General features: G+C 36.2%; 2 protein-coding genes across 4 annotated transcripts; both read right to left on the bottom strand.

The window, feature by feature from the left end:
- Positions 1 to 51: 51 nt before the first annotated feature.
- Positions 52 to 4,190, bottom strand: ier3ip1 (immediate early response 3 interacting protein 1). The gene is made up of 3 exons (XM_067434272.1): positions 4,046 to 4,190; positions 2,934 to 3,035; positions 52 to 753 (listed from the first exon to the last, which is right to left on the bottom strand). Exons 1-3 carry the CDS (start codon positions 4,134 to 4,136, stop codon positions 698 to 700), a joined length of 249 nt encoding a protein of 82 aa, XP_067290373.1. The 5' UTR covers positions 4,137 to 4,190; the 3' UTR covers positions 52 to 697.
- Positions 4,191 to 7,211: 3,021 nt separating this feature from the next.
- Positions 7,212 to 24,156, bottom strand: skor2 (SKI family transcriptional corepressor 2). Of its 3 annotated transcripts, XM_067432999.1 has the most exons (10): positions 23,909 to 24,156; positions 22,796 to 22,863; positions 16,712 to 18,527; positions 16,108 to 16,171; positions 15,249 to 15,329; positions 13,698 to 13,763; positions 12,534 to 12,632; positions 12,269 to 12,336; positions 7,996 to 8,058; positions 7,212 to 7,777 (listed from the first exon to the last, which is right to left on the bottom strand). In XM_067432999.1, exons 3-9 carry the CDS (start codon positions 18,494 to 18,496, stop codon positions 7,999 to 8,001), a joined length of 2,223 nt encoding a protein of 740 aa, XP_067289100.1. In that variant the 5' UTR covers positions 18,497 to 18,527; positions 22,796 to 22,863; positions 23,909 to 24,156; the 3' UTR covers positions 7,212 to 7,777; positions 7,996 to 7,998. The 3 variants fall into 3 exon arrangements, with proteins under 3 accessions (XP_067289100.1, XP_067289101.1, XP_067289099.1); XM_067433000.1 differs by lacking the exons at positions 22,796 to 22,863; positions 23,909 to 24,156 and adding an exon at positions 19,804 to 20,034 and having other exon boundaries at positions 13,698 to 13,760; XM_067432998.1 differs by lacking the exons at positions 22,796 to 22,863; positions 23,909 to 24,156 and adding an exon at positions 19,804 to 20,033.
- Between the last annotated feature and the right edge of the window lie 835 nt (positions 24,157 to 24,991).

Genomic DNA, 24,991 nt, shown 5'->3' with positions numbered 1-24,991 from the left:
CAATTACAGGTATAGTGTAATTTGTACAAACAAACATGACAGTCTCCAACATACATTGACAGATGAAGAGACAATCACTTTATTAAAATCTGAAAATAATAAATGTTAAATGACTGGCTCATAAGGATGGCTCAAACCAAGTGTGTATTTTAAAGCTTGATGTCTTAAATAGACTACAATTTCAGCACAGTCAGCACATCTTTATTAAAAATCAGAGACTTTACCCTTACGCCTTTAAATATATTAAACCCAATGTTTACTTTCCAAGCTATCTTTGAAACCAAGATGATAGAAATTTAGCTTTGGGGAACCTTACATTTAAGAAAAAGAAAATCATTCCAGGTGTCAAAAGACAGTGTGGCATCACAAATCTGTGATGATTCCATTGTTGCTTGTTCTAAGAAATGCATTGATGCTTGAGGAACTGACACTTTACTAGACCTTGAATGTGACAAAAACAGCATGTACAGAGGGAGAGAGGAGCTTCTGTAAAGTTACAAAACAAGAAAAGAAAAATGTTTACTGGTATTATTGTCATATAATACTACCAGGGTACTTACAGTAATTCATTCAGGATACAATTTTCAGACATTGGAGAGCAACATTTAGAACCACAGATACAAAAACAGTCCATTTTCCTTTGCCACTTTCCCTGTGTTCCACATTAGGTCCTGATCCGCCGCAATCCATTCTTTCTTCATCCAAACAGTAATAGCAAGACGATACACACTGAATTCACTGCTATCAGAGGTACTGTTGAACAGGAAGAGAAAAACATTTTAATATTGAACAACGACTGGTACATGTCCATTACAATGACATTACAAAGATACAGGAACAATATATTGACTTTGACCTATTATTTTTCTTCACAAAACACGATTAAATAATTTTTTTTATTAACATGTTTTTTACTAATTATTTATCCTAGCCCATAATCTTTTTACATGTCTCTGCCCGTAATCTTAAAATCAAAATAACTTCACATCCCTCTTGCAGCTCATCTCTTTTCTGATGACGGATTTACTGACGCACAGTGGGAGAACATCACATGTTCAAGTCTCAAGTGAGTCAAGTCACAGTGCACACAAACCACGTCAAATCATTGGTTCACTGAAGTCATTCTTAAGAAGGGAAGATGTGTCTGGAGTTTTGCCGACCGGATACAGTGATAGTTGAATCTGTCAATTAGCTCCGCTTCACATTGCTCTGGTTGGTTGAAGCGCTATCCTATTTCATGCAGAGGGAGTTTGAAAGACAACCGTTTATCCCGCCCCTCAGATTTAGCCGTCAATGGTGAGTTTCCAGACCAAACATCTTGATGTGGGTCTGGCTTGTCAAGCTAATATTTAGGGCATTATATATATTTAATCATTTCATTACTTCAGTTGTTATAAAGTCATTGCTGAGTCATACAGTTTAAGTCTCCAGTCATTGGATCCCAAATCAAAAACAAGTCAAGTAATTTTCTTCATTTAGTCAAGCAAGTCAGCAGCCATATCACCCTGTAGCCCTAGACTGGTTTCCCACTGAAGTTCCTGGATGGGAAACCAACTGGGAAAAACAGGTAGCTGCTGGTAGAGGTGTTAGTGGGGGGTGCTTACCCTGTTGTCTGTGTGGGTCCTAATGCCCCAGTATAGTGATGGGGACACTATACTGTCAGAGAGCACCGTCTTTTCGGATGAGACGTTAATCCGAGGTCCTGACTCTCGGTGGTCGTTAAAATCCCAGGATGTCCTTCGATAAAGAGTAGGGGTGTAACCCCGGCATCCTGGCCAAATTTGCCCATTGGCCCCTGTCCATTATGGCCTCCTAATAATATAATGATTGGCTTAATCACTCCGTTTCCTCTCCACAAATCAGCTGGTGTGTGGTGAGAGTTCTGGCGCAATATGGCTGCCATCTCATCATCCAGGTGGATGCTGCACATTGGGGGTGGTTGAGGAGATTCCCCTTTCTATGTAAAGCGCTTTGAGTGCCTAGAAAAGCACTATATAAATGTAACAAATTATTACTATTATTGTTATTAAGTCTCGAGTCCTTAAATTTGCGACTGAAGTGAAGTCATGTAACTCGTGTCCCCTACCTCTGCTGGCCTAAGGGCAGGGCAACCTGCACACACCTTTACATGAAATCCACCAAAAGCAAACCACAACATCCAATGCATTCCCATCCCAAATCAAAAACAAGTCAAGTAATTTTCTTCATTTAGTCAAGCAAGTCAGCAGCCATATCACCCTGTAGCCTAAGACTGGTTTCCCACTGAAGCTAAGCAGGGCTGAGTCTGGTAAGTACCTGGATGGGAGACCAACTGGGAAAAACAGGTGGCTGCTGGTAGAGGTGTTGGTGAGGCCAGCAGGGGGCGCTGAACAAAATCAAACCCCACCCTACATTTGTTCTTGTTCAGAAGCAGTTTGACTTACGGTGCATTCACACGGGGCTTTGGCGTTAATGCTTGACAGAGGGCGTGACTGAAGCTTGGCGATGATGCGACCGCAGCCAATCACACGTCTGCTCTAAGTTGCATGAACGCAGTTGGCTACGGTCTCCTCTAGGGTATTTGCATAGGGCGATCTGATTAGATGATGCCTGCGTTGGTGCTTGAAAAGTTCTCTTTTCAAGAAATCTTCAACTTCTGCTGCTTGCAGCGTGAGTGAAGTGACGCGACGGAACCCACAATTCAGTTCAGCAACGCATGATGTCACTCATTCAAAGTAAATAAGAAGCGTTAACGCTTATGCCCCGTGTGAATGCGGCGTTAGATATGCGTCATAATTGCAATTAGTTTAATGTTGACTTTAAGATACAAGGCTTAAAATAATTAGAGATAAATTAGTATCTCTATTAATGATTTTTGATGGTAATAGACACTCCATGAACTGGAGATGGGAAAGTAGTAGACGTTAGTACTAACACTCTTCAAATGAGCATACCTCTCATGACAGTCCTGACAGAACGAATAAGGTTCAGAAGTTGTGCTTTAATCCCAGGTTCATCTCCAAATCCTCCAATACCTTGCTCTGCTCCCCAACCAACTGGAAAAATATATTTGCTAGTTAAAAGTCATCTGTGATAATTTGCTATAATGATAAATATATATGCATTTGCAATTGGATGTATATCTTTATAATCGATGGGTGATGGAGGTATTCTATATTATATCGTAGTACACGCATCCACAAAATGTAAATTTAACTGGAACACTTTTTTGACAGTATATGAAAAGAGCAAGGATAATCCCTGAAGAATATTGCATCTCAAACAAAATAATACAAGTACAATTTATGATTCTGCACAGTATTTCCAATGTGTGTGTGTATTGTGCATTCAGTAAGATTGAGGATGAGGAAAAACATTTAATTTGGCAAAATTTAAGCTCTTGCTCTTTTTATAAAATCTGATTTAACATGTTAAAATATAACTATGCTGTTATATTTGCCCTGTTTTGTAACAAAGAGTCATATTTAGATTAGAAACCCCATAGCATTTTCCTGAGATGTTGATTTATAACAAACAATTAGAAAATTAATCAGATTTAAATTATAATTACAAAATATGATCATATTTCCATAAGAGTGCTAAACATTAATGTCAGCCATTTTTAAAGACCAAGAAGTTGTTGTTGTCCTGGTGACACCTCCAAACATTTGGTATCTGTGCAAAGCCCTGAATGTGCTCTATAAAGGACATCCTGACTCAAAACTGTGACGTGTGTGATGTCACAGAAACTCACTAAAATATAATGTCCACTACAGTGGACAAAAGTCTATTACTGGGTCCCAGGAGGATATGACTAGTGAAATTACGTATAAAAACCCCAGCAACCAGCAATTCCTGACATTCGAAGCAATTCAGGTTATATAAAAAAAAAACTACCATGATAATTTATGTTAACTATTTAATATTTCTGTATTGTCCTGCAGATTTAGGAGAAGTAAGTTAACATTACGTGTATGCTAACAAACCAGATAGCAATACATATATTTACACGACAGAACAAACCTGTCGTTATATTTCAGAATGAAAACCATTCAGGAGAACTTACTTTTACTGAGAAACCTCTCTTCGTGCAGAACTGCGATAGCATTAGTGAATAATATCGCTGTTTGAATCAGTGCGTACAGTGTGAACGCCATGTTGGCACTATTGTGCTGACGTAAAAGAGCTTGCGTCGCGCACAATTACGTCACAAACGCGCCGCTACAAGATTTGATTGACTACAAGAGCTCAACAAATATTTTTGCACAATAAGATAAAAGAAGTCTCTTATAAAATGATACATCGGTGCTATCCCACAAATTGTTTTCTACAAAGATTTATTTCTGATGATTTTGATGTAAATTGCTCTTTCTTTGGTCTCCAAACAAAATTTAGTCTCATTTGTTTTGGTACTGTGAACATAGAATCTGTGGAAAAACATTGTGAGTATTTTTTGCAATATAATTCCTGAAATTTCATTGAAATATGAAAATATTATTCTGGGTTATATACATTTTGAAAGAGAAAATCAGATGTGTTTTTATTTATTCAATCTTATTTTGTTTCTCGCCAAATAGGCTATTCTATATTAGGCTATATATATATATATATATATATATATATATATATATATATATATATATATATATATATATATATATATATATATATATATATATATATATATATATATATATATATAATATTTTACATAAATGTACATTTTGTAAGTGTAAGCCTTTCTTTAACCTTTTTCTGGAAGAGTTAAAATTGTATGTGTGTTTGATTTCTGACTCTTCCAATAAGAATGCTGTAAAAACTATGAACCTTTTTAAAAGGTATAGTATTTTCCTGCTTCCTGGCATGTAATATTGTTGTCATTACATGTTATAATAATAATAATAATAATAATAATAATAATAATAATAATAATAATAATAATAATAATAATAAATAAATAAAGATTGACAAGAGTTTAAAAAAATCGCAAACATGCTACTGTAACTATAGGCTTTTACATTAACTGTTAAATTTTAACAAGTGTGAGTTCTGATTTTAGCCATGTACAAATCTGATTTAGCAGTGGTCACTGTATGGCTGAATTGTATTTCAAAACATTTTAGATTTTCTTGTGTATTATTTTTGGACAGCAATCTATTATTTTATACATTATAGCATGATTTTATAGTAATAAAACTCCATTATAATATGTAGGATAGACAATGAATTAACTGCATTATAATATTTGATAATCTATTCAACTAAATAATAATAATATTTGTCAAATACTGTAGCCTATTCAGTAGAACACTTCATTCTTTGATTTTGTATATCAATTTCTGTAGCCTATACAGGTCCTTCTAAAAAAATTAGCATATTGTGATAAAGTTAATTATTTTCCATAATGTAATGATAAAATTTAAACTTTCATATATTTTAGATTCATTGCTCACCAACTGAAATATTTCAGGTCTTTTATTGTTTTAATACTGATGATTTTGGCATACAGCTCATGAAAACCCAAAATTCCTATCTCAAAAAATTAGCATATTTCATCCGACCAATAAAAGAAGTGTTTTTAATACAAAAAAAGTATTAAATAATAATGTTCAGTTATGCACTCAATACGTGGTCGGGAATCCTTTCGCAGAAATGACTGCTTCAATGCGGCGTGGCATGGAGTCAATCAGCCTGTGGCACTGCTGAGGTGTTATGGAGGCCCAGGATGCTTCGATAGCGGCCTTAAGCTCATCCAGTGTTGGGTCTTGCGCCTCTCAACTTTCTCTTCACAATATCCCACAGATTCTCTATGCGGTTCAGGTCAGGAGAGTTGGCAGGCCAATTGAGCACAGTAATACCATGGTCACCATTTACCAGTGGTTTTGGCACTGTGCGCAGGTGCCAGGTCGTGCTGAAAAAACAAATCTTTATCTCCATAAAGCTTTTCAGCAGATGGAAGCATGAAGTGCTCCAAAATCTCCTGATAGCTAGCTGCATTGACCCTGCCCTTGATAAAACACAGTGGACCAACACCAGCAGCTAACATGGCACCCCAGACCATCACTGACTGTGGGTACTTGACACTGGACTTCAGGCATTTTGGCATTTCCTCCTCGCCAGTCTTCCTCCAGACTCTGGCACCTTGATTTCCGAATTACATGCAAAATTTGCTTTCATCCGAAAAACAAATAAAACAAAACTTTGGACCACTGAGCAACAGTCCAGTGCTGCTTCTCTGTAGCCCAAAAGTGGCTTGACCTGGGGAATGCGGCACCTGTAGCCCATTTCCTGCACACGCCTGTGCACGGTGGCTCTGGATGTTTCTACTCCAGACTCAGTCCACTGCTTCCGCAGGTCCCCCAAGGTCTGGAATCTGTCCTTCTCCACAATCTTCCTCAGGGTCCGGTCACCTCTTCTCGTTGTGCAGCGTTTTTTGCCACACTTTTTCCTTCCCACAGACTTCCCACTGAGGTGCCTTGATACAGCACTCTGGGAACAGCCTATTCATTCAGAAATGTCTTTCTGTGTCTTACCCTCTCGCTTGAGGGTGTCAATGATGGCCTTCTGGACAATAGTCAGGTCAGCAGTCTTACCCATGATTGCGGTTTTGAATAATGAACCAGGCTGGGAGTTTTTAAAAGCCTCAGGAATCTTTTGCAGGTGTTTAGAGTTAATTAGTTGATTCAGATGATTAGGTTAATAGCTCGTTTAGAGAACCTTTTCATGATATGCAATTTTTTTTTAGATTTTGGGTTTTCATGAGCTGTATGCCAAAATCATCAGTGTTAAAACACCTGAAATATTTCAGTTGGTGTGCAATGAATCTTAATTATATGAAAGTTTAAATTTTATCATTACAATATGCTATTTTTTTTAGAAGGACCTGTATATATCCTACCAGTTAGACGTGTAGGAAGGCCACAGGTAAATATGACATTTATTATAATGGGTTTATGTGATGATTGTTTTATGTTCTCTTAAATTATTTTCTAAAGCCTAATAAATGTCAAAATTAATATAACTTTAATAACTTTTACATAAAAATTATACATAATGTTGATTGTCTATCATTACTGTAAATAATAATAATAATAATAATAATAATAATGATTTCATAGAGACATCAGTAACAAAATTAGTAATAGTGATACTGGCCTTCATTCATAAAAAAATGCCATTACAACAAATATTTAAAAAAATACATGCCTTCTGATTAAATTAATTGTTTTTTTTAATGCCACTTAACATTTAATAATAAATGATCAGTGTTTTCCATCTTATAGACTTTAATTATCCACATAAATAGTAGAGAAACTACAAGAACATATTTAAATACATTTGCATGAACAGTTAATAATAACATTTTTAAACTTGTGTTTATGTCAATGTTGTATTTAAACAGGCAAAACAAGAAAGGTTTCCGATTGCTCTCAGACATCAGCCACAGTACAGAGCAACCCGTCCCCTTCACAACCGCTGTATGTACATTTACATCCTAGAACTAAGAGAACTGTACAGTTTGCAGTGCATGGGTAATAAATAAACTTAAGTTCATAAATAATCAAAGTGTGGTTGCTGTACAGGAAATATGTCAAAGGAACTCATTGGTAGATGCATGTGTATCAGTTCACTGATGCCGTTTAGACGTCATTCGGGTGGATCATCAATGACAGTGTTCAACATTTTGATCCGATGAAGAGGTTCCTTTCGTTGTGCTTGAGATCGGGATGATTTGATTTAACCTCTTCATGTTAAAAGATGTTGAAATGCAGCTTGATTTTGGTTCAGGTGTATTTTCCTAAAAAAAAAATTATAATAATAACATTGATATAGTCATTATGATGAATATTTCTCAAAATTATCAAGAAAGCTTATATGTAAAAAATATAAGTGGCAGTAACAAATCAGTGGTGTTTGTTATATGAAATTTATTCAGCAGTGAAATTGGCAAACAGAGCGGCCACACATTATCTTTCTCACCCCATCACTATATGATTTAATAACTTTGATACTTACCATTTAGCTTTTGTTTAGATGAGTCCCGACCTTTTCTTTCCTAATGATGTTTGCATAAGGAATCTACAAACAAACATTATGGAATCAGTTAATACTTGCACTCTCCATTAACAATACACCATCTCTTTATGAAATGAATTGAAAAAGAAGTTTGCTTCATAACATGTTTTAATGCAAATGTTTATAATGTAGTAAATACACTATAGCTGTTCATAAGTTTGCTGTCAGTAAGATTTTTAAATGTTTTTAAGAAGAAAAACAAAAAAATACAGTTATAAACAGTTATATTGTGAAATATTATTGCAATTTAAAACAACTGTTTTGCTGTTTAATGTTATGTTAACACTGTGATCATTTTTTTAGGTATCTTTGATTAATAAAAAATTCAAACGAACAGCATTTATTTGAAATATAATATAATATATTTAGTGACATTATAAATAGGGATGAGTCACTTATTAGTTGGTTTAGCCTCCTGGGACCCATAATTAAAAAAAATAGTTTTTTTTTTATCATGTCATTACATTGTTTAGAGCATAATCAACTTTTTTTTTCAAGATTTCTTTTTATTATTATATTTTATTCATATGTTATGATATGTCCTCTGTATTTAACACCAGGACTCAGTTGTTTAAAAAAATAAAATGACATGAAATTGTGTATAGGCAAAAACAATGGGATTTATTTTTTATTCACTAATTATTTTTTAGGTTTCAGGATTTTTCTTTAACCAAAGTTTGTTTAAAGATGATTCTCAACTATGTTATGAAAGATATAACATATGATATACCACTTTCTATGATATACCATTTTACTTTATGCAATATGTGGGTAAAATGACCATACTTGGATTTACTCTGCATCTAATTTGCATATTAATGTGTTCTTGGTGCAACATTTAATAAATATAAGTGTAATAATGGGAGTAATAATATGCAACATTTTCACAATATCATCTAATATTTCATAGGAATATTGATATGCAAATTATTTCCCTATTTACTTATATTTAACAAAATCCCTGATAAACAGGCTTTAAGTCCTGGCTACAGGACATTTATGAAATCAATGCCCTTTTTTGTAACAGAAAGTCATATTTTGATTAGAAACTCCATCACATTTTCCTGAGATGTTGATTTATAACAAACAATTTGAAAATTAATCTGATTTAAATTATAATTACAAAATATTATCCTTAAAAACTAAATATTATCGTTAAAAAACGGCTGACATTAACATTTAGCATTTTTATGGAAAATAAGAATGCTAAATGTTAATGTCAGCCGTTTTTTAACGACCAAGATGAGGGGGTTTTTTTTCACTGGTGAAACCTCCAAACCTTTGATATCTCTGCAAAGCCCCCGAATGTGCTCTTAACATCCAGACTTAAAACTGTGATATGTATGATGTCAGAGAAATTCACTAAAATATAATGTCCACTACAGTGGACAAAAGTCTATTCCTATGTCCAAGGTCGATAGAATATCAGATAGTTTGTGCAATAATTGGTCAAAAAAAATACTGTATTTTCGGTGCTGATGCGGTGGTGACGCCCTGGTTCATGTAACCAGAGGGTGGCGCTGCCAATAACGCACCTAAAAGTAATATGTTGAATGGTCTCTCTCCCCCTCTCTCTCTCTGTTTATGTGTGTGTAGCCTATACATGCGTGTGCGTGCATAAGGGGAGGGGTGTGTTTTTCGAATAATAATCAAATAATTCCCAGTGATCGAACATTATTTTCACTCATAAAGACTTGAGACGCATAAACGATTTTGAACATATCTCTTGAATGAATAATTCAATGACAAATACATTTTTAACAGTCCCTTGTCGCGTAACGGTGTAACAGATCATTTAAAGTGTCAAGTTACTTTTAAAAGGTGATTTGCTCTATTTTGATGCTTCTGTAGACATCCGTGTTTAGGCCTGTCTCTGATCTATACACTTTTATCCCAGAACTTCTGTGATCCTTTGAATTATTGTTAGACACTGTAAAAAGTTATTTAGAAAAAGAGTTATCTGGTTGCCTTAAAATTTTGAGTTCATTGAAATTAAAATGTTGAGTTAATACAATGAACAATTTTTGAAATTCGACAACCTTTATTAAAATATTATTAAAAGATTTTGTAGCATATTGGGTAATTGTGTGTGTTTTATTTCTGATGATGCAGTGAGACATACCAAATAGTGCTATTTTCATGATTCATCAATTTTTTTTATGTGGTTCAGATACAAAAATATTTTGAGTTTCTATTTATTAAACAAATTTTCTTCATTGTATCAACTCAAATTTTTAATTTCAATAAACTCCAAATTTTAAGGCAACCAGGTTACTTACTTTTTTAAGTTAAACCAACAAAAACCAACAAAAAAATTTACAGTGCAGAAATAACAATACTGTGTGGTTGAAAAGAAGCTGTTGCTTTCTCTGGATTCGAACATATCTGAATGTTCACTGCACTGTAAAAAAAATAGGTTGGATTTTGTTGGTTTAACTTAAAAAAGTAAGTAACCTGGTTGCCTTAAAATTTGGAGTTTATTGAAATTAAAAATTTGAGTTGATACAATGAAGGAAATTAGTTTAATAAATAGAAACTCAAAATATTATTGTATCTGAACCACAAAAGATTTGATAAATCATGATAATAGCACAATTTGGATGCGTCATCAGAAATAAAACACACAATTACCCAATATGCTTACAGAATCGTTTAATAATATTTTAATAAAGGTTGTCGATTCTCAAAAAAAAATTGTACTGTATTAACTCAAAATTTCAATTTCAATGAACTCAAAATTTTAAGGCAACCACGTAACTTTTTTCTAAACAATTTTTTTACAGTGTGTGATTGTTCTTGTCAAAGGTTTACACACAGCTGAATCACTGTCATTTATTAATAAAATCGCCTGCGTGTTTAATTTGAGATTGCAACCATTTAACGATTAACCATGCTACTACACTGTAAAACATTTTTTGGCTTTTTGTTGGTTTAACTTAAAAAAGTAAGTAACCTGGTTGCCTTAACATTTTGAGTTTATTGAAATAAAAAATTTGAGTTGATACAATGAAGAAAATGTGTTTAATAAATAGAAACTCAAAATATTTTTGTATCTGAACCACAAAAAAAATTTGATAAATCATAAAAATAGCACTATTTGGCATGTTTCACTGCGTCATCAGAAATAAAACACACACAATTACCCAATATGCTTACAAAATCTTTTAATAATATTTTAATAAAGGTTGTCGAATCTCAAAAAATGTTCATTGTATTAACTCAACATTTTAATTTCACTGAACTCAAAATTTTAAGGCAACCAGGTAACTTTTTTTCTAAATTATTTTTTACAGTGTATAAATAAATATAAAACAACAAATGCTAAAACAAAGGCAAAATTAAAGTGATTTTTTTATAGACAACTAAATAAATGAACTTGTAATCATTGTTGACTAAGCTTACATGATGGAATATCATACATCTCGCAAGTTATTTTGGAAAAAAACGGCATGTAACCAAATGTAAGGTTATTTTGGCTAGTAGCCGGATTATATCGGGTCTATAGTTAACCGAGATGGTGAAATGGGCTGTTGCTTTCTGGGCTGCCTTATAAACAGCATTTATCCATAACTATTCATAATTCGCATAGGGCATCTTGTACCTTATTGCGTAAAAACACTCAATTTATTAAACACAATTTATTGGTATTGATGGTTCCATAAACTTTCATAAACTTTAAACTTTCTGTTCTACAAAAGGTTATTTTTTGGTGGAAAATGGTCCTTTAGACTCTTAAAATGTCCTTCACACACACACAAAAACATGTTTCGTTTAAGAGTTGATCACTGAAAGGTTCTTTAGGGAACCCAAATTGGTCCTTTACTGTGAAAACCCATTTTGGTACTTTTTTTTTAGTCTATGATGATCCAACAGCAAAAGAAAGCAGAGATCTTCTAAAAATCATTATAGCTTTCTACGTTCCTGAATTTCAGCTTTGAATGGCGTTGAAGTGAAAGAACACACAATGGCATTCTGCCAGCATCGTCCATGTGTTCAAACACAGATGCGCGGGTGATTGATGCAATGTTGACAACAAGAGATTATGAGGCATCCTGCCGGCTGCCTGCGGGTTATCTTACATTTCTTCTTTAACATAGATTTAGCAGTTTACTTATATAGTAGGGTTGCTTGTGTGATATTCTTATGATTCGCAAGTCAATTAATCAGGAGATTATGAACTAATTGTGGATTGTGTTAACAGAAAACGCCTTACCATCTGCAACTGTTGCACCATTTCTTCCCTGTAAGCCAGTTCTCTCTTCATTTGGTCCTGAAAGTTATCTGTAGAATAGCCAGATTTGGGAAATTAAAATCAATTATGGTTACCTCATATTTAAACCTAAGTAATGTTGACTTTTGAATATTATCAATTTTGGTCTTATTTTAAAAGTGGATCATTATGGAGTTATACTGATTAAGTGATCAGAGAAAGCAGCTTTTTAAAAGCTAAATCACGATGATGAAATAAGGACACTTACGGAAAACTGGAAACGGAGAGCTGCCTTTCAGAGCGTGAAACTCCTGCTCCAGACGCCTCCGTAAATCTATCTGTTCAAGGAGAACTTTCTGGAGTTCTTCTGAAAGACGAATCACAGAATAAATCAAGATCAGACTTCCATCCGAGCCGTGCCCACCATATCAACTATTACATTTACACTCTATTGAAGTTTACACTTGAGTTTTTGCATTTATTTGCTCAAAAATATGACAAAAACAGCAATATTGTGATATATTATTACAATTTAAAATACAGTTGTCTATGTGAATATATGTTAAAATGTAATTTATTCCTGTGATCAAAGCTGAATTTTCAGCATTATTACTCCAGTCTTCAGTGTCACGTGATCCTTCAGGAATCATTCATAGTACTCTGATTTGATGCTCAAGAAACATTTCTGATTATTATCAGTGTTTAAGAAAGTTGTGCTGCTTCATATTTTTGTGTAAACCATGACAAAAAGTTTGATTTGAAAATGAGTTTGAAATAGAATCTTTTGTAACATTATGAATGTCTTTACGGTCAATTTTGACAATAAAAGTATTCACTTCTTTCAAAACATAAAAATAAATCTTGCTCCGAACTTTTAAACTGTATTGTACAGTCAAACCAAAAATTCTTCAGACACCAGAAATATTGTTTTACTAGTGGGTACAGGACACTATAATTAATTTATGTTAATTTATGTTCATTAAGTTTAATTTATGTTCATATTATACACAAAAAATCTTCATACAGGGGACTTTGAGTAAAACGGACATAAATTTGGGACCAAACCGATTTAGATATTTTGACCTGACCATGTTTTGCTAAAGTATTTTTTCTTTATTTGCTAATGCGACCTTTTACACCACAGATTAACAAAGTTGAGCATTGCTTGGCCATTGGTTGACCTACATTGGTATTACTTTAATTTAACAGCTGACAGCTGATTGGTTGATTGTAATCCATTACTTACCTTTCTATCAAAGTTATCTGACATTATAAGAGACGAATTTGTTCGGACAGTTTAATTCTGAGTTCGTATTATTGTATTACCAATTACCAAACTATAGTGAATAAACTGTGAGAATGTGACAAAATGTTGAAGGTGTCTGAATACATTTTGGCTTGACTGTGATATTCTAAGGTATTATTATCTCACCTTTTTCCATATTCTCGACGTCCTTCTTGAGCGAAACGGGAGAGTTTGTGTCTTGACTTTGGTCTGCTGAGCAGAAAAAAAAGAAAGAAAAAAGAATAATTTTCAAAACCTATGCAGATGTATGACATATTGCAAGCATTCATTCATGTCAGTTGTTATAAAGGACCGACAGACATAATGTAGTACCACCAGCAGCCAGCAGATGTCAGTCTGATAACAGAATATTTCACACAAACATATTTGACTTACAAAGTGCTATAGAAAATATAAGGCTGTTTTCCTGGAGTGGTATTAATATGTCATGAATATGGTATGAAACATCTGTGACTGCATATTTACTGTAAAGACATAATGATATCGTAAGAAAATAATATATTTCTGACTCCACATGAGTAAAATATAGGCCATTCAACAAAATATCTGATTAGTGCAGCTAAATTAAGTCATTAGAAACTTGCAATGTGCCAATATCCTGAAATAGGTGACAATAGCAGATTTCATTAATGTTACTGCGCTATTGAATCAGGAAATGATTCTAAACAGTTTTGATTGGAAACCTTAGGAGTTGGTACGTTCGCACGGCATGTCCGCTGACAGTGTTTTTGTGTCTGTATCGCAAATGGCTCAAATGAAGTGATCCAACACATCGGTATAATCTTCCCCTCATTCCACTCTCTCTCTCTCTCTCTCTCTCTCTCTCTCTCTCTCTCTCTCTCTCTCTCTCTCTCTCTCTCTCTCTCTCTCTCTCTCCTCATTTCCCGTCTTGCCTCCTTAAGCCGAACAAGGCGTTCCTCATTTGGAAAGCGGTCTTGTTCTCGCTCTCCTCCTCTCTCTGTCTCATTTGACAAGCAAATTTGCAGACAGTGCCTGAGGATAACAACCTCGTTTGACAGTCAATTAACCGTGAATAGTCAAAGCCAAGGCAGTTTGCATTATATAAATGGAAAATTAGATTATTTTTTTTTCTTCCCTCCCAAGAAACAGAACTATCTTTAAGACACTGCCGTTAGACTCTTTGGAAAATCAGAAGTTCTAATCACGTTTCCCAGTAGCCCCTCGGAGACATTTAGCAATCAGGCAAAGGTGGTTTCATTTAATTTGTTTCATGTAATTTTTTCAAATATATTATACGGTATATGAGGAGATCATTATCGGCTAGATAATACAAATGTTGGCATAGATGTCATAAAACACTTTTAATGTCTTTCTGACAGATAAAAGGCAATAAGCTATGATCTTTCTAATGGAAGATTTTGCCAAGCAAAAGGCAATTATGTCCATTTGATATTGTTCAAATGGTGATTGTCACCTTCCTGCCGTTGAGCTGATTGTCTTCCTGAACTGTTATGGCTCCCTACAGAACACATTTTCCCAATGACATTGTGGAGAGAGCTGCTCCATTTTAAGAGTATATTCCATCCCGTATCTGTTTTATATTTAGATTAATCCTAATATCCTTGCAGGGATGGGCTAGCCGTGCCGCGCAAATTATTTTGCGGCCCTCTTGCTGTAAGTGGCGGATGTGAAACGGAGATAAAGTGTTGTTCTTACTTGGGTTCTCTCGCCAGTATTCTGGTGCGGACGACGTTTCTGTCTCTGGGACGAAAAAACTGCTTTGCTCTTTGTTGTCGTCTGAAAAGAATATTCAAAATAAGATATTAAAAGCTGAATGCATGCACACAAATGAATCAACATTTAAGACATGAAGGTGGAAAATGTAATTATTTTTCTAATTATGTTTATTTAATTATATTTGTCAAATTATGTTTTTCATGTGCCTTCAGTTTCACAAGAGAAATTTTGCCTAAGACTATAATGTGTGAGTGTGCGTGTGTGTGTGTGTGTGTGTGTGTGTGTGTGTGTGTGTGTGTGTGTGTGTGTGTGTGTGTGTGTGTGTGTGTGTGTGTGTGTGTGTGTGTGTGTGTGTGTGTGTGTGTGTGGGGCTCTGGTAAATCATTATGGCGACAAAATGTCCCCACATAGACGGCAATATACAAAATCCTTGTCTTTGTTGGGACATTTTTTGGTCCCCATGAGGAAAAATAGCTTATAAATCATATCAAATAATGTTTTTTTTTTTTTTTTTTTTTTTTTTTTTTTATGTAACAATGCAGAAAGTTTTCTGTGATGGGTAGAGATAGTGTAAGGTGATAGAATATACACTTTGTACATTATAAAAATAATTATGTCAATGGGAAGTCCCCATAATAAATAGTATAATGTGTGCGTGTGTGTGTGCGTGTGCATGTGCGTGTGCGTGTGTGTGTGTGTGTGTGTGTGTGTGCGTGTGTGTGTGTGGGCGCATGTATTGCCATTGTAAAAACAGTGTAAAAACTAACAAAAGAAATAAGATTAATAATGCAATGGGAAATCACCTCACAATTTCATTCACTTTCTATTAATTTCTCACCTGAGATGGTTGTTTTGTTTTTGGTTGCATAGGCCGGCAGCCCATCGTCTCTGCTCTTGTGAGCCTGTAACCATAAAACACCACCGATGTCTGATTAGAACTGATTCATAACACCAGGCCAAAGGTTGAACATAGAGCAACCAAATATATCAGTCGGCCAAAAGCACAGAATTGATTAGCCTTGAGAATGACAACGCTGTTGTGTTTTATATATGATCCTGATGTTTGTTTGGCTGTGTGGTGCTACAGAGTTTCTTTAGATAAATCAACACGCCACTCATGTGTGAGTGTGTGTGCGTGCGCGCTAAGGCTAATTGCCAAAGAATTCCCGTTTCACTTTCTGTCGCTCACCCCGTTCTGTCTGTTAATGTAGCGTCAAAGGGTTAAAGATTAAAAGGGCTAATAGGCAGAAGTGACAAAGGGGAGCAAACATAATGTCGCCATTAAACAAAACACGACTGGGCTTATTAGGAGGGATCAAAGAGCTCTGAATATTTCATTTCTGCAGGGAACACAGGCTATCAATCTTGTTATGCATATGGACCCTGCCAGCCAATGGCCCGCATTTAAATAATTAGTTAAAGTGCCTGGAGGGAATATTTACATTTCTGTACGCGGCGCTTTCCTCCAGCGAGGCGTGAACTGGGCTGGGGACTTTGAGAATGGTGGGCGGACTGACAGGGAGGCCGGGTTTGTCCTCTGCTGAGGTCTCGGCGGGAATGCTCGGGAAGGAGGCTTGTTCTTTGGCCTGATCGCCCGGGCTGCTGTCGGGCAGTCCGCGCAAGTGCAGGCCGCACGGCTGCGGGGGTGTATGCGCAGACCGCCTGCCGAGATCCTCCTGCTCCTCATCCTGTTTTGTCTCCACATCCACTTCTTGCTCCTCGTCGCTTTCGCCGCTGTCGCTTTGGTAGCTGCAGCTGGTGCCGGGGGAAAGGTGCCTCTCCGCCGTGAAGTCCTCCAGGCTGCCGTGGAGCTTGGCGATGCTTTCCGTGTCTTTGACCACCGGACGGAAGGCGGAGTGGTAACTGGCCTTGCGGGCTTGCAGCGAGGGGGCGTCCAGCAGCTTTAGCCAGCCTTCCGGGGCCGCCCGCAAATCAGAGGTCACGGGCGGGCAGTCGCTCTCGAATAGCCCGGACCTGGGGTTTGTGTCCAAGCCCGAACTGGCATCGGCCTGTTCAGACAGATCCAAAAAGGCTTGTCTGAGAGATGGGCTTTCTGTGATGGAGGAAAGGGCGTTGGGTTGGGGTTGCAGATAAGTTGGTACCGGAATGCCCCCGGTTGCCCTCGGGGGCCAGAACATGCAGAAGGGCGGGTAAAAAGTGTCCTTGCGGCCGGGCCAAAGAAGCCCTGAGAGGCCACTGTTTTTCTGTCCATTGGTTGCCTCGCTGTCGTCCTTCTTCTGCGGGCACAGGCCGAATGCGGGGAAGGTGTACGGGCTAGGGAATAGTGACGTTGTTGGGAACTTCTGCAACATCCCGAAACCTTTGCTCGGGACTGGAATGACCGGGTAACTGCGGGGGGCTTTTCGAGGCGAGAGGCTGTTGCTGTCCAAGTCATCATCATCCTCATACCGGCCCCTCTTCTGAGCTAACTCCGGAGAGATCATGTGGGGCAGAACCGAGTTTACAGCCTTGACAGAACCCATGGACGAGCAGTTAGAGGAAGGAAGTGCCCTCTTGCGACTTCCTCCGTTGAACATGGCTTTTACATCCTCCCAGGCAAACATCAGGTCCTCCTGTGGTGTTTTTTCCGACAGTTTAAGGTGCCGACGCCAGGAGTTGAAGTTGGCAGCGTCTGGCTGCGTGTACTTGGCCTCAGGTGTGCGGTGTGAGTGGAAGATGAATTTGTTAGGGGAGAAGTACATATTACAGTAGGAGCACTTGATGCATTTGGCCCTGGAGCTGTTGTAGCGCGCTGGGATGAAACTTCCCCGGCAGCCCCAAGCACATTCATGCATCACGTCAAACGCAAAGTTGTCTGGCAGCTTGGGTGGAGAGTTCTCACCCAGGAAAGACTTGCAAAGTCGCTCTGCCTCTCGTTTGGTGATCATGCCACAGCGCCGGGAGGAAATGGGCATGGCGCCCGCCCGCCGAAGGATCTCGAGCTGGACCGGGGTGCACTGCACACAGGTGATACCCAGAGCCACTCGACGATTGTGGATCTCATTGTAGCTGTAGTTCTTTAACAGGGTGTTGGATATCTGAGCCAGGCATAACCGCTCTTGATTGTCAATTACAAGCGAGACAATAGGTACCCCGTAGAGGATGACTTGCCCGACTTGGTTGGGCTTAAGAGAGGATCTTGGAGGCGTGAGGGGCTCCTGCTGAAATGAACTCGGTGGGGTGGCCATCACAACGTCTTTTGGTCCAGACAGAAGACTCTTTTCCATTCCTTGGAGACCACTGACTGGAGATGTTTGTCTACAAACACATTTTGAAAGGTTAATTTAGCAATAAAAAAAGAGTAAAGGAATTAAAGGAAAAAAGATTCAGATGCATTAAAGGGATAGCTCATGCAAAAATCATTTACTCACTCTCAAGTTGTTCCATACCTGTATGAATCTCTTCTGCTGAACACAAAAGAAGACATTTTGAAGAATGTCGAAATATGGACCTCCATTGACTTCCATAATATTTTTTTTTTTCAAACTAATGTAGTCAATGGGGCCAATAAATTGTTTGGGTAGCCATATTCAAAATATCTTATTTCATGTTCAGCAGAAGAAATTCATACAGGTTTGGAACAACCTGAGGGTGAGTAAATAATGACAGAATTAAAATTTTTGGATGAACTATCCCTTTAATTTAAACCTAATAAAGAATATTACTTTTATCTAATGTGGTAACGGTATTAAATAGAAACCAGAATTGTATTTCACTGGACATTTATTATTATTATTATTATTATTATTATTATTATTATTATTATTATTATTATTATTATTATTATTATTAAACAACTTGCAGAATCACTGTAAAGCCTTTTTCACAAGTCAGACAATGTATGATCAGAATGTGATGCGCGTGAAATAAAAACAAATTTAAAGAACGAGAGAAAATGACAAAGATGCTGAACAATATGATCGCAAATTAAAGGAAAAGTAATATATATATATATATATATATATATATATATATATATATATATATATATATATATATATATATATATATATATATATATATATATATATCAGTGCGACAGTCCGATAATTATTAGGCTAATTATTTATTTAAGCTTGAACACTTTTTGCTGTTTTTGTTAAAATAATAAAAAAGGAAAAAGTGTTTTTAATGTTGTGTAATACATTATACAATTGTTTGATCACTGTATTAATATGCAAAAAATAAAACAACACAGAAGGATTTACAGAGAGCTCGGGAAGATTTCCCTAGAATGTTCTGTCGGCTTCAATGTTCGTATTCTACAGGGGTTAGGTTTTGGTAATGGATCATATAATAGCCTACTATATCCTAATAATAATAATAATAATAATAGTTAATAATAATAATAATAATAATAATAATAATAATTTACCATTAAAAAAATATATAGGCTATACACAAGCAGGAAATGTATCCTCTTTCTACGCCGAGAACAAAAGTCACTTAGTCAGAAATGACTAAATTTAAATTTTAAATCACATTAAATTTTCATACGGACTCGGAGAGTGTAAAAAGTTTGTATTTCTCTTACCTCCGCGCGCAGTCGGAGATGTCCAAACGCTACAGAATACAAATCATGTCGTAACCTATTCCACACACGACATTAGAAAATCGTTTTCATAAATGCAAACGGTCAACTTTATAAAAAGCTGCAAGCACGACAAATGCGCGATGGCACGACAGGCTCCTTTATCGTGTCCAGTAGCCTAACAGTAACAGTAGTGCGAGAGCGAATAAGCGCGCGCCTCACACGCTGGCTCTTATTGCCGGAGCTGGGTGTGAGTGATTGGCGTGGCTCTGCCCCTCTGAAGAGCCAATGACGTTTCACTAACTGCCACTCAAACGCACTAAAGAGAAGCTCAGCAGGAGCCGCAGGGGCCCCGGGTGATGCGCGCGCGCGTGTACTTCAAATCTGAATTAAGGAGGAAAAACACACGTGAACCATCCATGTGTGTAGGCTAATCGGCATACTACACCAGAAATAGTTCCATCAATAAATTGTGTTACTTGTAAACACGATGAAAAATGAGCCTGACCAAAACAGTATAGCCTACAAGCCAATTAATCACGCATTTCCCCGTAGCTTTTATATTAATTTAAAGCTATCGAATAATTGTAGGTCTAAGTTAATATAGCCTACTGATAGGATGATGCCCAATAATACAAAAATCGCCGGTTTTAATTAGCTAATATAACGGCCTTTTTTCCGAATATGACGAACCGCTTTCATCATCCACAACGCTTTTGTATTTTTAACTGCATAAAATGCGTAAAAGTAGCCCAGTCTAGTGAGCATGTATGGTGAGCATGTAAGTCGGTAGCTTTTGTTAGTGCTTTATCATTTCGTTATCAACATCTGCATTGTCACACAGTAAAACTGTCCAAACTGTCGTGCCATTGAGCCAATTTCCACGCATTCATAAATCAAGCGAAAGGCGACAAATGTCGGCATGTCATTTTTTCATCATTATGAGAGTAATACATGGGCTGCACGCACTGAATCGACCACAGCTGAATAAAACTAATCGTTTGTTGTCCGACAAACTGTCTCATCAATAACATTTCTATAATAGCCAGGTGCACTATTGATCCGAAATTGAGAAATTAGGCTACTTTTATGCTAACAAATACCGTTGTGTTTTTTAACTGTAGAAAAAAATCCGCATTTCGATCAAATTTCTTGCATCGGTTTTTATTTTAAATTAATTGCATTACAAATATAATGCATTACAAATATAATTTCGTGATGCTGATGACATCGCGCGCAATCCTGATAAGAAACACTTAATTGTGACGTTTTCATTTGGCACGATAATAGAATTAGTACAAAAGGTCAAGTGTTCTGAAAAGCCAAGTCAAATTGACAGGAAAGAGAGGGTCCCATCTGTAGCCCCCTAAACCTCATTTAGAGCCCATCCCGCTGGCTTTTGTCTCCCAATAGCCAAAGAGCACCTCATACGACCTCTATCCCATTACAGGAATATGACAAAATATATATGATACTTCAAAATAATTGGTAATGGTGTAGAATAACTATCATTAAGCCTTTTGTTTTAAGTAAACATTAAACCATATTGCTTCAATTTATACTAATTTAAATATTTAAATTTCATGAAACTTTGGTGGGTATTTTCATACTATGTGACCCTGGACCACAAAACCATTAGGGTTATTTAAAAAAAAAAAAAAATTGATTTATGCATCATATGAAACTGAAAAAATATGCTTCCAATTGATGGTTTGTTATAGGACACTATTTAGCAGAGATACAACTATATATATGGAATCTGAGGGTGCAAAAAATCTATATATTGAGAAATTCTTCTGTAAAGTTGATTAAATGAAGTCCTTAGCACTAATAATACACTTTTTATATCTATATGGTAGGAAATTTACAAAATATCTTCATGGAACATGATCTTTACTTAAAAGATAAATCGATCATTTTGACCCATACAATGTATTCTTGGGTTGCCACAAATATACCCATACGACTTATGACTGATTCAGACACACACACACACACACACACACACACACACACACACACACACACACACACACACACACACACACACACACACACACACACACACACATATATATATACACACACGACTGATTATAATCAGTACAACTAACAAGGTTAACTATTCATGCTGGACAGTTAAACATGCAGGCCTTAGTAAATCATAGCTCATGTCTGCTTGATGCATTGAACTTCATCTATATGTATGTTAACCCTACTGTGAAATTAATCATGCGTTTAAAAAATTACTTATGTGACCTGTCGGGGTCAATACAGAAGAAAAAGAAGGGGGGACCTAAGAGCTACATGAACAGGACATTACGCACCAAATCCATCATCTAACCAAATATACCTCGGGCAAACTAGTTTTTTAAACAAATGAAATGTCTTGACTTTACTTTCTCTTTTCCTCACTGTAATGCAACTCTCTGACCTATAATTGTCACGAACAGAAAGCCCCACAGTACACTGCGGTCTAAATAGGCCTGAGAACGCTGTCCCACATTATAATCCTTATTTAACACTGGAGGTCAGAAACATTGCAAGACTAAACGCCCCTTCGCCTGTTAAGCAATATCATAGAAAGTATTCATTTAATGTTGATTACTTGATTGCAGACAAAGAAATGCATGCAATTGTTATGGATATAGTTCAATATGCTGACTTCCAGTAGTCTATGTAATGGACGCATATGTATATTATTACTGTAAGGTAATCAGACTCCATTCAGGTAAATAGGGCTAGAAGTCGATACAGAGTGGTGCCATACAAGGATCTTTATGTAAGTTGAAATAATTAAATGCTTATGAAATATCCATTTGAATTTAATAAGCATCATGATTTTTTTTATAATGTCAGCTAGATATATTCTTGATGTGAGATGTACATGTGTTTAGATTAATTAAAGCATTAACAAATTAAACAAATATCTATTACATTCAAATGGCTGGAGAATCTTTCAGTCATTTTGGTGTGTATGTTGGTGCATATATACCTTATCCAATGCTCAAGGGAATCTGGTGTTTTCTAGCGGCTTTCAGCCTCTTCAGCATCAGTCAATCCCTGAAACGGTCATAAATTGCAGGATTTTTAGTGTCCTTCATGCCTCAGGAGAGCTCGGTTGATATTCGTGCTTGTGAAATTATAACAATCAGTTGTAACACCACTGACCTTATTTACGAAGGGAAAAAAATATTACGAAAATATTAACGATTTTTCTGTTTGAAATCAGCGACACGAGAAGAAGCACGTAAGAAAACTTTTTTTCTGTCCTAAACTCCTCCCATTCATTGAATATAAGTGGATGTAGATAAATAAAAATAATAATGATAATAAAAACACACGGGCCTGATTCAAAATATCACCATTATATTCTTCATCACAGACTTCTCAAGAAGAAAAAGGAAGTAGCCTTTTGTTTAAAAAAAAAAAAAAAAAAAAAGAAAAAAAATCGACAAATAGCCTATAAAACGCAAGAGAAAAGAACAAGACAGCTGCATTGATAGGATTGTAGTAGCATAATGGTAGATATATAATAATTACATTTTGTAATATGCCTAGACAATTGTCTACCATCAGTAAAATTAAAAACGCAAGCTCAATGCCGCCTTAAATGTAGTGATTCAAAAGTTTAACCTGCAGTGGTCGATAGTTTTTGCGTCCACTTTATATTGAATTACTATGACGACTTTTTTTTTCAAACACTGAATATGAGCAGAAAGGGCAAAATATTATTGTGATAAGTTAAGAAGGGAGATAACAATGTCGAAATTAAAACATTTTACAGTGTAATGTGATGTTACAAAACACTTGAACTTTCAGTCAAACACGTGAGACAAAAACCTGCCTGTGTTTAAATTATTTTTAAATTATTATAGAGATTAATTTATCATAATTGACAGATTTTTCACATTTTCGATAAATGCCCAGAGCCTAGCCTACACATAACATTGCCTATACCGTCAGCTTCTCATAATCTAGAACTGAAATCGACGTTGTTCATTTTATAGCGAAGGATTACGAAAATAAATGTAAACTGAAAGGCAAATTATTTTATATTTGACATGATCATGCAAACTTCAAACAGCTGAACCTCAACCGCGCTTACCTCTGTAGCGACGTGTCTCGCGCTCGTCTCTTGCTGACAGCGCGCGCGGCTGCTCATCCAGATGATACGTCGCGCGCTTCTTGTGTTTTTGTAAGATATTCCAAGTAAAACCTTTAGAAATGAAGCTCTATGACTGACAGTGAACTGGTGCTGCTGTGCTCATGTGGTCTGTTGAATCACTCTGAGTCAACTGCGCGAGGCATGAAAGCAAATATAAAGACATCTGCCGTGCATCGCTCTCGTGCGCTGGAGACGAGCGCGAGAAATGTGCTCATTACTGCCGGTGCTTTCATTGAACTTCACATCCCAAAGAATCTCAAAGAGGTGGGGCTCTTCACGGGATGATAACATGGACGATGGTAGCCTCTGTCATGTTTGAGCTTTCCTGTCTGAAAGTTTTGCAAGTAACGCGTGTCGACTGAATCTTTCTGATAAAGATAATCCGACATTTTGTTCATTCCACGTTGACAATGAGATCTTCTTCGAAAACATCTATTTCTTTTATCGTGTAGAATAGTTGATAGAAAATAGAAAACTAAGACGTTAATAATTTTCGCACACTCAATTAAATGGAATCTGATATACTATAGGCTAGTTTTAACTTCTTGAGGGTAGGCTATTATACTATGTATAGACACAAATCTTGACAGCAAAGCTATTGAAAATGTTCAGTTAGGCTACTCCCCAAGAAAAAAAATATATATATATAGTTTAAGTTTATTGACCACACATTGATATTTTGTGACAACATGCTCTATCCTGTTATTTGGGGTAAGTTGTCACAAAAAAAGAAAAAATCTAAAATGTAACATAACCATTATATTTTGTAACATTTAAAGATGGCTATTTTACAGATTAAAACCACAGCCAACATACCAAACTAGAGAAAACAAGCATTTGTGATTAAATTTATAGCCCAAAACGTTTCTGAGACCGTTTCTCTACAGTATATGACAAATGAAAGACAAAAATACTTACATAACAGATAATGGTGTTAATGAAAGTTGTTTTTTAGGTCAGTTGCCGGTCAACTTCCTTTACTGCGATATTAACCGGTGTCTGTTTGCTTAGCAAAGCTGAGTA

The sequence above is a fragment of the Pseudorasbora parva genome, chromosome 23 (assembly GCF_024679245.1).
Source record: "Pseudorasbora parva isolate DD20220531a chromosome 23, ASM2467924v1, whole genome shotgun sequence".
Classification (NCBI taxonomy): domain Eukaryota; kingdom Metazoa; phylum Chordata; class Actinopteri; order Cypriniformes; family Gobionidae; genus Pseudorasbora; species Pseudorasbora parva.
Note: the sequence above shows the minus strand (reverse complement) of the source record. Positions and strands in the feature narration are given on the sequence as shown.